Source organism: Diplotaxodon limnothrissa, linkage group LG8 (assembly GCF_057381915.1).
Source record: "Diplotaxodon limnothrissa isolate DT_005_m linkage group LG8, D_limnothrissa_male_GT1.1, whole genome shotgun sequence".
NCBI classification, from domain to species: Eukaryota; Metazoa; Chordata; class Actinopteri; order Cichliformes; family Cichlidae; genus Diplotaxodon; species Diplotaxodon limnothrissa.
The window spans coordinates 11,203,686-11,219,243 of NC_140603.1; the positions used below are offsets into that span (position 1 = coordinate 11,203,686).

The following is a 15,558-nucleotide window of genomic DNA, read 5'->3' on the forward strand; positions in this document are numbered from 1 at the left end:
TACCTACATCCTCTCCCCAATGGAGGAGACATACAGCAGATACAAGAGGGATTTAAATGCTGACGTTGAGCAATATTGTCTGCAACATCTGTATATGCTTACTATCGAAGTGCACTGAACATCACAAAAAGGATTTAATATGCATGAGACCGGAGTATTGTGCTTAGAGGAGGAAACGGCATTTCTTCTGTTTCAGAATAAAAGAAAAGAAATAAATAAACACATCAAGTTTATTACCTAGTACACATAAAATTTAAAAAATTTTTTTTTACAGTGAGATCAAATCCCATCAAATTTTCAAATCTTTACATTACAAATTTAGACAAAATTCTAAATTCCGATAAAATTCAGAGTAAAAAAACAACAATTCTATTCAGTTTTATTTATGTAGCATCAAATCACATGTACAGTAGTCTCAAGGAGATTTATTATTTTCAAGAAAAGACTCAAGAATATTACAGAAAAAAAAAACAGAGAAAACCCCAACAATCAGATGATTTGGCGACAGTGAGAAGGAAAAACTCCTTTTTAACAGGAAGAAACCTCTGGCAGAACCAGGCTCAGGGAGGAGCAGCCATCTGCCGCATCTTATTTGGAGTGAGGGGAGGAAGACGGGACAAAAAAAACATGCTGTGGAAGAGAGCCAGAGATTATTAATAACTTGTGATTGAACCATACTCAAAATCACATTTAGATGTGAAAGGTGAAGTTAAAAGCATGCAAGAGATTAAAGGAGCAAAGTGGGAGAGGAGCTCCGGCAGATTCCCAACGCAATATCTGTTGAGAAGAATGCAGTAATAGAACAGCATGAATGCTGTGCAGAACCCTCAGTCTCTAAGGCCTTGATATATGTGTATGCAAATAAAATCAAGGCCGCTTCTCACACTTCTCATGCTATTCCACGCACATGACCTACACTTCCTTCCTGAATTTTGATTAATGTTTTCCCACATCTTGGTTGATTTTGTGGCCACCAGACACATGTGCTCTGCTGCAACTAGTTGATTATGCGGCCTTGATCATTGATTGGAATCGCTCCCACTCACGGGTCTCTGATTATGTCGGGAACAAACTTGGAAAGATGCATAAATGACGTAAGCCTTCCTCAAGAGATTTTACCACAGGAAAAAAAAGGAGAAATAAATTTGCTGAATTTTTACTTCTCTGGAAAACATAAAGAAGCATCCACCTGTTGAATGAGGTTAGTATGAAAATCTTTTATGTGCACATGTACTGGAGAGGCAACAACAAGACAACCCCTAAAAAAGGGAACGGTTTAGCAGGTGGTCGCCACGCACCATTGTTCTCTCCTGATCCCAGGTGACTGATGTTTCTCTAGTTCAGATTTTTTCTATTCTAGTTGCTGTTATTAGCATGAAGCAGCACTTGCAGAACATTCTGGTTGCACGGGTAGTCCAGCTCTTCCAGGATGGCACATCCAATACATGCTCTTTGTTTTACTGTGTCTTCCAGCACAGGCTCAAGAACATGGAGGAGATCATGGGAGACAGGCCATTGCACAAGGAGAGCTGACAGAGCCGTGAAAGGGCATTAACCCAGCAGCAGGACCGGTATCTGCTCCTTTTTGTGAAGAGCAACAGGAAAAGACTGCCAGAGCCTTCCAAAATGACCTCCAGCAGGCTACGCATGTGCTTCCTTTAATCTGGTGTAAGATTTGAGTGGAGAGAATACAACTTTGCCACGTAAGCCTATCTTACATGGCAAAGCCCTCTAATAGACTGCAGCATTTGACATGGGAGTACTCAACTAAAGACCTGTTAATTAGAGCTATAGAGCAACAGGCGCAGAGCATACCAGTAACCTAATTCACTCCTACTCCTGACGAGATGATGATTATGAAACTGTTGTGACACAGTGTGGACCTTTGATGGAGAGCCTGAGTGTCAAAAGGTATCTCCAGGCAAGCCACAAGACTAATGGTACTCAAAGCTTTCTAGCATCTGTTGGGATCTTGCTTCTAATCTGACTTCTGTTGACCAGTCATGTTTGAGCAGGCTTTGGCTGCATGCAGGTAAACAGTTGGTGCAGAGGAAGAAGGGCCTGCTTTTGCCAGAATGCAGTGTCAGAACTATTGGCTATTGAAGTCTTAACTAAATATCTGTTTTTCTGTTTAAAGCTTGAATGTAATTTTCCTGGTGCTGTACTCCGGTCTGTGTGCTGGCCTTAGTGTGGATTCCATTTTTAAGCATTTTATGGCAAAGATGGACTTGATTATGTTAATTTTATTACTCGGAGGTTACGGTGAACTCGGGCCAAGTGAAAATACATCTGCTGAAGAAAAGGAACCCACCGTGTTTACCCTGGAGTCTCTGCTGGAATGGTTCAACCATTTCTGCTGTAGGTGTCAGAGCCATCCCGCTGGTGTCAGGTGGGTTATATTTCACAGGTTAACCTGATAACCTGCCAACAACCCTCTCAGGATTTGCTGTCACATTCAATTACCTCACCTGAGTGGCTGTGTGTTTGTATGTGAAAGCAAGAATGGAGCGGGGAAAAGCCAAGCTGGAGAGACGGGACACGGCGGTGAAAGGAAGGAGATTGATGGGTGTTTGTGCGCTTGTGTATCTGTTTGTTTGCCCGTTTCTTGCTTTCCGTGGGTATGAGCATGTGTCGCCCGTGCGCGTGCCAATTCTTGCGCGGCCCCGCCTGCACAGTGCACAGCCAGCCGTATGCAGAAATGCTGTAAGGAAGTTAATGTAGATTCCCCTCCGGTGGCTTTGAAGTCACTCGTGTCAGCCTCGTCACATTGCGACTCATCATCATTCAGCCGTGTGTTCGCCCTGCACTGGTTTATGAAAACCACCTTTCTCACTTCACATCAAAGAGCTACAACGTGGAAAAACTGATCAGGAGCACCTCTGATAGTGTGTGACAGTGAATGAGAGCCACTTGTTGGAGTAATCATGCGCTCGGTGTCAAGGAATAATTTCCAATATTTACAGAATCTCTTTGATGTGAGCTCAAATTTATTTGAAAACTTCATCAAACGCTGTAACCGGATCTACCATGGATACGCAAGGGGCCAAGGTCCTGATAAAAGAATTAACAAAAAAGTAAACTTTAATAAGTAGACAGTAATTATATATATATATATATATATATATATATATATATATATATATATATTTTAGGGGTGCAACGATATTCGTATCGATATTGAACCGTTCGATACAGTGCTTTCGGTTCGGTACGCATATGTATCGAACAATACAACATTTGTAATTTATTTTATCAATTTTCCTTCTGACGATGCTGTCTGTGTTGAGCGCTCAGTGAATCTGCGTTCGACTACTCCGCCTAGGCTGCACTGTCCAGCGCAGATCCACTGAGCGCTCAACACAGACAGCATAGTCAGAAGGAAGAGCGCAGGGCAAGCTAGCGAGACAGAAGTTAAGCTCTCCTTGCAACAGGCAAATTGAACCTCATTCAGATCTGGCGTTTGGAATTATTTTGGTTTTCATGTGACGTATGACCCTGAAGGTAAGCGAGTCATGGACCAAAGTAAAACAGTATGTTGGATGTGCCATGCAATGCTCAATTACATTGGTGTGAACTAGTGTGTTAGCGCAGTTAGCTCGTTAACGTGTTGGCCGTCTAGCCCCATGCACGGAGCGATCGGCGGTAGCTCGTTAACGGAGATTTGCCGTGTTGTGGCGTTAAGGTCATTTCAACGAGATTAACCTGAAAGCACTAGTGGGAACACAACGAATATGACTGCACATTTACGCCGACATCATCCTAGTGCAAAGACAAGTGGAAGCAGACAAAACAAAGCAAGCATGCTACTAACTTTAGCCGAGTCATTTAGACAGCTGTTAGCACATGATTCTCCTTATGCTGCTGAGAATATAGCCCAGAAGAAGCGGATAGTATAGCTTTTATTTTGGAAAGAGCCATTTCTCTGTAATAAACTCTCTTTTCCAAAGATGAGTGATTCCTCAATCAGATACAGGGCTTGCAATATCGCTAGCCTGACGTCCTGGGGCTAGCGATTTTTTCAGTCGGGCTACCAAAATCTATCTCTTCCCTGCCCGTCGGGCTATTGTAAGAAGGAAAAATATATGTCAATGCTTTTGCATTCTTTCAGAAATGTAGCTGGGTAATTATGTCATTGGCATCGGTGAGCCACTGTCAATATGTGACATATTGAAGTCGCGTTTGAATTTGCGCTTGTTTTTTGCTTTCACTTTGCAATCGTGCGAACTGTGTATAGAGAGCGACAGCACTGATCTGTGAGTGATAATTTGTGCACCAATTCCTCTGACATCGTCTTATTAATCGTTAGCTTACTATGCAAACATGACAAGTGAAATCTCCCGCAGCAAGCTTAAACATGTGAGAGGTTGGTCGCGCAGAGAATCGCTGAGCTTATGTGAGTGAGTGTGTAAAAGCATTTCAGTTCTGCTGAGCCAAATAAGACAGGTCAGGGTGAAGAAGTGACAGCCAAAGAAAAGCTTACCACAAAACGGAGAAGTTATGACAAATCAGACTATAAGGCAAAAAGAAAGTGCAGCTTTATGGTTTATATGGACAAAAGAATTTCTGTGGCTGCAATATGACGAGCTAAATAACCAGGGCTGCACATAAGTGGTCCGCAGGTGCGCATTCGCTGTCAAAATAAAAAACACGCACAAGGGTTAGGGTTAAATTTAAAAACTGTACTTTTGAGTTAAAATATATATTTATAATTTTAATAAATGACAAATTAAAAATGCATGAACATTTTTTTGTATCGAAAAAATATCGAACCGTGACACCAAAGTATCGAACCGAACCGTGAATTTTGTGTATCGTTGCACCCCTAATATATATATATATATATATATATATATATATATATATATATATATATATATATATATATATATATATATATATATATATTAGACAGCAAATAAATTAAGCTGTAAAAAGAATAATGTTTCCAGATGCAACACATCTCCAAATTGATTTAAGAGAAGATTAAACAATCGTCCTTTTTAAACTAGCATGTAGAAATGTGTGCACATGCCTATGTTAATGAAAATACTTAATCAGCCAATCATGATGTCGGACCAATAAAATCCTGCAGATAGAAGTCAGGAACTTCAGAGGGAGGATACATGAAGCTTCAGTTGTGACCCCAAAACATTTGTTTCCATAAACAGCTTCTCGTACGCACGCCGTTGAGCTCCCAACTTTAATAACACTTGTGTGGATCCTTCACACCCGCTCAAGTGTTTTCAGTTATTCCGGCTAATTAAGCTTCTGCATCGGTTGAAGGTGCACGATCGTACCCTCGAAATTACTTGATGTCACGGTGCTCAGTATATTGAAAAGTACAACTTGTTCTATTTTGATTGGTAATATGCAAACTAGAATATGGTTCAGGGAGACGTCAGTCAAGCGCAGTCGGCTCAGTCAGGAGAAGCTGTCTTATTAGACATATTAACTAAAAAGGAGGGTTAAGAACAACAACAACAACAAAAATCTCCATCCTGCGCACAGTCAGTGTTCCAACTGGCACAATGAGCCACATCGTGGTTTCTATTCACAGCATTTTTTGGCACACTAAGCAGCACATGCCAATAACATTTCCACTGTGTGCAGCTGTTCGAGTATCATCCATATTCATCTTCTGCCACCTCATATTCCACTGGCATCTCTGCCCTTGCTACAATATCAGAAGCTGTGCTCCAGCATACTGTGGCTTACTGAGCAGTCAAGCTAATAGGCTAACTGTCTGTTCCTTACTTGGGGCCACGGTGGTCTTGTTTTCTAAAAACCAGTGCAAGAGAAGCAGCTGCTGGTGAAGCAAAATTAGACAGTTGGCCCTTTGATCGCAATAAGTCATAAAATAAATATTGTTTTTGCTTTGAATCAGAGTCATAAACAGAGTATCCTAATTACATTCTTTACAGAGTATTTATTCTGAAATATAGAAAAACATAAATCGCAGTATGTTCAAATAAATACCCCAAATATTATGTACAGCTACAAGATAATGGCAGTGAAAATAATCCAGGTGTCACAAGTAGGAGTGATTTCCTGTAGTTTTCTATGGTGCATGTTGGTGGAATGAATTACTCAATGTGCTGCTGTAACTCTCAAGCACATGATAGAGACTCAAGAGAGTCAAGCTCCACACCCACAATGCAATTGGCCTTGTAGTTTTTGTTTTTCCTGAGTCTGCTGATGTCTGAGCATATTTTCAAAGACCTCAGCAGCTATAACAGAGATGGCTTTAACCTCTTGTTGAAGGCATTTTGTTTTTAGTGAATTGCAGATTGTTGTCAGTGTATTTGTAGTCATTCACTACTTTAATACAGACCGCATCGATGGAACGAAGGGGGGGGGGGGGGGGGGGGGGATCACTGGTGTTCTGGTCTTCCTCAAACAGTGTAGCTGGGTCATCAGAAAACTCCTTAAGGTGCCTGATCTCTGTGCAGGGCAAGGAGAGGGGGACACAGGATGGCACCTTGCAGGACTGTGGTGATATTGATCCGATGTGCAGTGCTACAGGCGCACGCAGTATCGTCTGCTAGGCAGATAGTTAACTATCCAAGTCACTAGTGACACAGCCACCTTAATTGCTTTCAGTTTATTAACCAGGACAGCTGGTCTGATGGTGCTGAAGCGAATGTTGTCCTCAGCTCCAAGGGTGTCCATCTGTGGCTTGACCATGAGATGGAGCTGGTTGTATTTCTCCAGGGTCTTCATGATGTGTGATGTCAGTGTCATGAGTCTGCAGCCCTTAGGGCCACAGTGGGGCAAGATGTCTTTGACACAGGCAACGAATGGACCCTTTGCAGATTCAAGCTCATGTTGAAGATGTGATGAAACGCTCCACAAAGCTAGTAGGCAAATGTTTTGACTGTCCATCTATGTATTGTATTTACTGGAACAAAAGTTTCAGTTGATGCTGAGGTCATAGGTGCATACATACATTATATATTAACCTCTTAAGCCCCAAGCCTACCTGATCTCCTGCCTTTTGCCCCCCGTATCAGGGGGCGTTGGGGCTTAAGAGGTTAAAAAAGAAAAAGAAAAAAGTTTCACATCAGCACATCCTTTGCAGCTATAACAGCTTCAACTTGTTTGGGAAGGCTTTCCACACGGTTTAGAAAACTGCACATTTTTGAGGTCAGACACCGCTGTTGGACCAAAGGCCTGGCTCACAGTCTCCACTCTAATTCATCCCAGAGGTGTACTATTGAGTTGAGGTCAGGACACTGTGCAGGCCAGTCAGGTACTTCCACACCAAACTTGCTCATCCATGTCTTTATGGACTTTGCTTTGTGCACTGGTGCAGTCATGCTGGAACAGGAAGGGGCCATCCCCAAACTGTTCCTACAAAGTTGGGAGTATGACCCCGCTCTGTAATTTTACACGGCCAATCACTTCATGGTTGAATTGCTGTCATTCCCAATCACTTCCACTTTGTTATAATGCTTTGGTTTAACATTTGATGGTGGAATATTTAATAGCAATGAAATTAAACAACTGATGGGTGAGTGAATACGTTTGCCAAGAGGATTTATAAGACATGAAAAGGTTTTATTTTTTCATATTTACGCATCCTGTTACATTATAATTAAAGAATACCTCTTGGAGGAGATACAATATTACAGAAATGTGCGAATAAATTGTGTGTGTGTGTGCATATCTAGCAAAGGTTTGCTCCATATTCCTGTTTAATAAATTGATACTTCTTGCACCAGACTTATTTTCTACCGGTGACTCCACACACCTCTAAGACAACACAAAACAAATGTTTTCTCCTCCCTATTTTCAGAGCCGTGGAATTACGAAACATGCCATGACACTGACATATGCTGCTGCTTTTCTGTCGGATGGAAAATGGGGCCGTTATTTTTTCTCCCATCGATCAAAGCATTATTGGTTGTAATTCACAAATCCGTCCTCTGGAAAAATAAAGAGTTAATATGTCACTGAAGAACAGACACAATGCTTTTAAAGACTTACTTTTCTAGGACAGTGCATGTGCGTGTTTGTATGTTTTTGTGTGTGTGTGCGTCGCTGGAATATTGCCACTAATTACTTCCACTAAATCCAGTCCTTATGGCATTTGAATGAAAAGTGTGAAAGCTTGTGTAGTAATATTCTGCGCCTGACTCCGTTATATTGATAGCATTCTGTGTTAAGTGTTGATTGTGTTGCAGTTGTGCTGACGAGGGAAGTCATGAGAATCCAAACACATGTAGACAGATTTGGTTAGCCTATACGTGTGAAACTAAACTGCATTTGAAGAATGAAAAGAAACAAAAAACACAGCAAAGCTTTATTGGAAACTTCCACTGTACTTGCATTAATCAGTCTCTGCATATCCCAAACCCTGCACTCAGGTGAATGTCAAAAATTTAATCACCACTAAGAATGAGTGTGTTGGTTTGTCTGTGGGCCTTGCGCCAGACTAATGACTCATCAAGGGTGTTTACCTGCTTTTTTTCAGAATGCACTCTAGGAGAAATCCAGTAAAACTTTAATTAAAAACAGATATGTGTAAAATATAGAAACCCTTATGAAGACCCAGTTTTTCAAAAATAGAATCGACTAACCTGACTTGACAATTTTGCCTGTACAAAGAAAGGCATATTTTGGCTTTACCTTTATTTTGACAGCAAGATCCCATTAAAAATTCATCATTCCGAGTGGACTAGATTACACATGGACACGTCTTAATATTGCTTCCAATCAGAATGTAAACCTTGGATGCTTGTACATGTTAAAGATTTTAAAACCAGCCTCTAAACCAGATGTTGCCACTGGTTCTTAAAGAAAAGTCATAAAACTGCTTCGATTGTGAGTCCAGTTAGTCTAGTAAGAGTTTGGGATATTCTTCCAGCATGTGAATATATGCGCCGAGAACCCGCCGAGCGATCGAACATCTACCAAGCAGTGATGACGTCAGGGAGTTGAGTCATCCAGCCATCCATCCTGTTCCCTCTGCTCCCATCTGCCAAGCAATGCAGTATGCACCAAACTTCAGTGCCCTTCTTCAGTGCAGGACAGCTGAATTTACGCTTAACGCTTCAGAGTGGATAATAAGTTCATTTTAGGGTTAAATTATTAATTCATACATTGATATCTGCTTGCTTTTGTTAGGTTTATAAAAGGACTATACCAGAGGATCTCAAACGATTGTAATATTGTGAAAAAGTTTCCGTTTTGGAATTTAATATAACGAAGGTTAACTTTTGTATTCTGGTCATTTATCTTTTATGTATTTTGTATTCATCCTGTTTGAAGTGAAATATTTCAAGTCTGTTTTTGTTTTAATTCTGATGATTATGACTTACAGCTCATGAAAATCAGCTATGTGCACATTTCAAATTACTAGAATTCCTAATGAAAAAATGATTTACAATATCTGACTTCTAAAAAGTTTACAACAAATTACAGCATCACTGTGGGGTAGCATGTAGATAATAAGCTTCTGGCACTGTTGATGTGTTATTGAAGCACAGGTTGCTTTAATGGTCTTGGATTTTTAGCTTGTCTGTATTTGTTGTTTCACATTTTCCTCTTGACAATAAGCCATGGATTCTCACTTGGATTAGCACCGTGGTGCTAAATCCTGCTGGTAAAGGAAATTTGCATCTCCATAAAGGTTGCCAGCAGAAGAAAGCACGAAGTGCTTGAAAACCTTTTCAACTTTGGATGTAATAAAACACAGTGGCCCAACCACCACCACCAACACCAGCAGAGGCTGTGGCACCTAGAATCACAGACTGTGGGAACTTCACACTGGACTTCAAACACCTTGTATTCTGTGCCTCTCCAGTTTTCCTTCAGAAATGCAAAATCTACCTTCATTTAAAAGGTGGACTTTGGACCACTGAGCAACAACCCGGTTCTTTTTTAGCCCAGGTGACATGCCTTTACCATTGTCTCTGGTTTAAGACAGGCTTGATTTGATGACTGTATTTACTTGGTATCAGATCGATATCAAAAGCACTACTTGATACGGTCACTGGTGTAGGACAGACATCGTTGGCTAGGTTTAGCCTGTCAGTCGACTGTTTACCTAGCTGCCAATATGTGTGCACAGCTATTTACTGTCGAGGAGTATGTATAACTTTGTAAAAGGAGTCCGATAGTCATTGATGAGTCAGTGAAGCTCACTTCTGTCCAATGACAGTAATGCTGATGGGAGTTGTTGAGGATATCTTGAGTTTTTCTGTTTGAAAGCAGCACTGCTGTTTTTGCCACTGTTAGCTAATGTTAATTTGCTAGCTGCTGTTAACGTGTTAGCTGATGTTTGTCAATGTTAGTAAAACTTTCTCTCAAATAGATCTTACATTGTTGAACACTTGGGGAATAAACTGTCATTCATTGTGACAATGTAATCAAACAGTTTATCAAAAGTGTGATTTTTAGGACACTCCAGTCTGACATTAGCTGGTTTAATGTTAGTTTATAACAATTAACTTGTTGTTTTGCTACCTTGTAATCTGTGGATGATTATGATAATATAGGGAAGTATGTTTATGTATGCTTTTGTGTGTTAGAGATTAGATGGAACATCGATGCCTCTGGATTAAGGGCAACATGTTAGCTTCTGCAAACCAGCGCCAGCTCTTGTATATTCTTGATAGATTAATTCTAAGTTATATAAACTAATCAATGCATATTTATGAGTATAACATTCCTTTTTTCTGTTAAATAACCTTAAAAAATTTACTTGCTGTACTTTTAAACCAGTAGGCTCTAGAAAATAGATTGCCGCTCTTTGGTTTAACCAAAGTCCTTTATGTGAAGGTGGTGAGGAGGTTACCTGAGAGACCATTATGGCAGATAGATTTGATGTTGGGTGGGTGACCTGTGTATTCAGCCATTACTGTGTGGAGTCAGCAGGAGAGCTGAGCAGTAGAAGAAGTGCACTCGGTACAAAGTTCAAACAAGTAATTTTAGCTCAATTTCCTCGAAAAGTGAAAGCCGTCTTATCTGCCAGCGTTCTTGTGACCCATCACCTTCAAAGCCTAAGAGTGCTGTGAGAGATCAATAAAAATTCCAACATAGGAGAGAAATATAGGAGAACAGAAAGAGAGACTATACATTTCTTTTTAAATAAATCCGCAAGGTTCAGGTTTTTCTCTTGAACACCTACAACTTTGAGACGAAGGAATCGGGAAATAGGTTAAAATAGTGCTGTCAAGAGATTAAAAAAAAATAGAGATTAATTAATTATGATTTTTAATTAATTGATCTAATTAATCTCTTTTTTAATCTCACCTAAAAATAGCTGAGGAAAGCCCTCAACTTATTGTGGCAGACCAAAAGACTGATATAACAAAGAAAGTGACTTTATAAAGTCATTTATTGTTTAACAAACGTTAAACAGATGCAACCATTTACATACTGTTGTATTCTTTTGTAAAATAAGTGGAAAAATAAATACAAATAAAATCAAATAAATTAAGTGCTGCAAGTTAGCACATCAGAGTTGCTCTTTTCTGAGCAATACAGCACTGAAATTCCTCTGCTTCAGATAATGAAAAATAAAACTGACATTGCAGTGCTGCAAGTTAGCACATCAAAGTATTCTTCCATCACAAAAAAAAGTGCTGAACATCAAGCAATCTATTCTAGTAGGCTACAAATGACACAGCAGCTATGCTGACCACATGTGTCTCATTTCTTCTTCCTCAGCCAGTCGCTAAGACACACCAGCCTGGTAACATTTTCTGGAAGCAAGGCTGCCCTTTTCTTTTGCACTATGTGGCCTGCAAGGCTAAAGAGTCTCTCACAGGGTACAGAGGTAGCTGGGGAGGCCAGGTACTTTTGTGCTAGGACTGACAGCTTTTCATAGACTCCTGAGTGAGCATACCACCACTGCAGGGGACAGTCATCAATACTGATGCTGGGTTCTGCTCTGTAGCGCTGCAGCTCTCCAGACTCAATTCCATCTTCTGAGTCAGAGTCAGACCCCAGAAGGAGTTCGCTCCTCCTCTTCTTCTGAGCTGGTCCATCATCCTCTGTGGAGGGCTGGAGACTATCTGCTCTTCTGGGCTCTGCTGCCTGGAGCATATTCTCCAGAATGGTCCACACCTGAATGAATGAATGAATGAATGAATGAATGATTGTGATTAAAACTAAGTGCTTTTTATTTTATTTTATTTAATCTTGTAAAGAACTTTGTGTTCCATATAATAAATAAAAGTTTGATTTGATAATGAATTGGACTCATTAGTCCAGCTTAACCTTATTGTCCTACCTGTTCCCTCTTTTCTCTTGGAAGACATTTCAAATCCTTAAACCGTGGATCCAATGCTGTGGCCACCTCGAACCATATCTCGTTGCCATTAGCTCGTCGTGCTGCCAGATCCTTCTGGAAGGCATTCTTGAACTTCACCACGTAGGCAGGATCATCATCAGTAATGTCCATGACACGGTACAGATGGCGAAAAGCAGGCAGCACTACAGAGCAAGAGACGTAGGCCTCACCACCCAGCAGCTCTGTCACATACCTGCAGAGGTGGAGAGGTTTGCTAAATAAACCTAGCTGGATTCATTTAAATCAAAGTGTAACTGATTTCCAATTTAATTGTCCTTAAAAGTTCCTTGTTATGTTCATTAATTTTGATTTTACACATGTAACAGTAGTTTATATAATTAAAATGGGAAGGTGTTTATTTGAACTTACTTGCATGGTTCAAGCAGGAGCTCCAGCCTCTGCAGTTTCGCCCACTCAGCTTCGGTTGGCAAGACCAACCTGTGGTTCTGTTGGTCCAACGTAGCCTGGACAGCCTCTCGGTTACATAGGAGGCGTGAGACCATTGCGAGAGTCGAGTTCCACCTGGTGGGTACATCCTGTATAAGTTGATCGCTCTTCTTTCCGAGTGCTACTTGTTGTTGGTTAAGTTCTGTGGTACTCGCAGGGCTTTGTTTAAAATGACCAACAATCTTGCGGCACTTTGCCAGTACACCGACAAAACCACTGCTATCGAGACATACCGTGATGGTCCTCTGGAGAATGTGAGCATTGCAGGCGATGTGCTCATATGGAAGTGCTCTCATAGCAGCCAGCATGTTTGCTGCGCTGTCTGTGCCAATGGTGGATATCTTGTTTTCAATACCCCAGTCATTTGCTACCTTGAGGAACTGTTCGGCGCATTTATCAGCAAAGTGCCTGGTTTCTGTTCTCATGACGGTCAGTGCAAATGAGTTGAGGTTCCACTCACTATCAATAAAGTGTCCAGTCACCCCAAAATAGCTGTGGTTGCCAGCTGAGGTCCAGTGATCTCCGGTTATAGCAACACAGTTGGGAGAATCCTCCGCCAAAATCTCAAGTTTGTTTTTCTTTTCGCCGTCGTACATTTTGCTGATTTTGGTCGTTACTGTAGTCCTGCACGGCGGCTTGTATGACGGGTCATTGGACGCAATTTGCAACACCTCTGTCAATCCTTCGTCCTCTACTATATTTATCGGCCTACAGTTCATCGCTATCCACTTGGCAATAACATTAGTCAGCCTGTCGGTCGCAGACTTGCTCATACGAGGGGTATTCTCTAGTTTTGTTTGGCGAAAAGCTTTGCTCTGGCTTGCTATATTGCTAACGTCTTCACTGCTAGCTGTTGCTGCACTCGCGGCTGGGTGCTTTGCGTTGAGGTGATAGGCCAAACTTGAGCTGCTTCGGTGGTAAGCAAACTCCTTCTTACACTCTAGGCAGACCACTTTACCTTTGTCAATGGTGCCGTCGGGGCGTTTATGAAATACAAATTTCCCGTTCATTGGGCCAACAACTCTCAGATGCGCCTCCATATCCACACTGTAAGCTAATCACCACTTCTCACCTTGACCTCACGACGTGACTCCACCCCCAACAAGTCAAGCACAAGGAGCCCAGCACATAAAAACGGATTTTATAACATAGCAACTCTCATACAAAATCAATGACATCAAGAGATTAAAAATTAGATTAACGAGATTAAAAAACATAACGCGCTAAATAGCATTGTAATTAATTAATCGCAATTAACGCGATAATTTGACACCCCTAGGTTAAAAATAGGTACCACCAATCTAATCAGAAGTTCGCTTTTCTGGTGTTTGGACCAGTGGAATCTGTGTATTTGTGTGTGTTGGCCACATGGCTCCATGGCCTTCCTGCCTTATTAGTGTATTATTCCATTCCCATCCGGAAGGTTTTTGCCAAGCTGCTGAACAACTGAAACTATCCAGGTGTGAGTGTGTGTTGCCATAGCAACATGTGTGTGTGTGTGTGTGTGTGTGTGTGTGTTTTGGAGCAGAAGTGGAAAAGACTCATGCTCTGCTGTAATGTGAAGGGATCAGTTCTTGTATGAGGCCATTGTAATTAGCAATCAGTGACCTTCTAGAATGAGTGGATTTATTAGAAGATCTCTGACAGTGTGAAGACACAGTCATCTCAGAGGGGGAAAAAAAAAAGTACACTTCATCATAAATATCTCACATAATCTGTCAGCCAACCTGGAGACATATGCTGAATCAGAGCGAGAGAGAGAAAAGCACACACTCAGACTGTATTTTTATTTTTTTGAGCTTCTGCCTCAAAGATGCACTGCTGGTCTATGTTTTCGATTCGTTATTCTGCTGAGCAACTTTTTTTTGGGGGGGGGGGGAGAGAGACGTGGTTTCAGCAAACTGTAAATTCGCCCACGCAGTCACGCATAATCAGGCATTAACCAGCAGAGATAGAAGGAATAAAAGAGAAGTAGCCAATCGCATTGCTCTAGAACCACAAACAGCCCACTTCTCATCTGCAAGTAGGACCGCCTTGCACTGATTAGTGGTTGTGCCTGGCAGTCACAGTCATTTCCCAATTGCCTTGACTCACTTTTCACACGACTGTGAAAATGTACAACAATCACAAGTGTGCATGTTCCTAATGCTGGCCTCGCATTCGTCAAGCACATAAAGTGAAACGAAATTTTAAAAAAAATGAAGTGCTGTATCAGACAACCCAATGTTTTGACCATTGCATATCATTGAAAAAAAAATGAAATAAGAGACACATCCTACTAATGATTTTTGTCAGTGCACCCAGTGCCAGAGTTCATTGGAAGCATTTTCTGTGTACTATTATGTCTGGATTTTTTTTTTTTAATGCACAGCCTTATTATCACTGTTGTTATTATTAGCTTCAAAATAATTGGAGAAGGCCATCTTTGCTAGCTGGAGCAGCATCATTATTCTTGTTGGGTGCACTCTTATCTCTGCGAGCCCCCTTCAGTAATTTACCACTGACACTGCATAAGCCTGTGGCATTAGAAACAGTAAATAAGATAAGATATAGTTACTTCTGCAAGATAAACATAGGTGCCTCACATCTGCCTGATAACATGTTTTAATGGTCAAATGGATTTGTATTGAAGGAAAAGATAATGGCCATATTGATTGCTTACTGTGCAGATATTACTGAATAATTGTTGCCTCTGTGGACTTTCTGGCTCCGTGTCATGTGCTAGTGCAGTGTTACTGATGCAGGCAGACACTATTGTTGTGAGTCAGACCTGTTTATAGGGACTATAAGAGCCCGAGTTACCAAACCACAAT

The 15,558-nt window shown here is 41.0% G+C and overlaps 1 protein-coding gene across 1 annotated transcript; it reads right to left on the reverse strand.

The window, feature by feature from the left end:
- Window positions 1–11,557: 11,557 nt before the first annotated feature.
- On the reverse strand, window positions 11,558–13,907 carry LOC146626343 (E3 SUMO-protein ligase ZBED1-like). The gene is made up of 3 exons (XM_085360469.1): window positions 12,668–13,907; window positions 12,239–12,491; window positions 11,558–12,072 (listed from the first exon to the last, which is right to left on the reverse strand). The coding sequence occupies exons 1-3, from the start codon at window positions 13,783–13,785 to the stop codon at window positions 11,656–11,658; spliced, it is 1,788 nt and encodes a 595-aa protein (XP_085216595.1). The 5' UTR covers window positions 13,786–13,907; the 3' UTR covers window positions 11,558–11,655.
- Between the last annotated feature and the right edge of the window lie 1,651 nt (window positions 13,908–15,558).

Bases quoted from the DNA above. Each gene is read 5' to 3' on its own strand.
- LOC146626343 (XM_085360469.1), bottom strand. From the start codon at position 13,785: ATGGAGGCGCATCTGAGAGTTGTTGGCCCAATGAACGGGAAATTTGTA. The intron at 12,492-12,667 runs GTAAGTTCAAAT...CCACCTCTGCAG, and splicing joins CTCCTGCTTGAACCATGCAA to GTATGTGACAGAGCTGCTGG. The intron at 12,073-12,238 runs GTAGGACAATAA...TCATTCATTCAG, and splicing joins CAAGAGAAAAGAGGGAACAG to GTGTGGACCATTCTGGAGAA.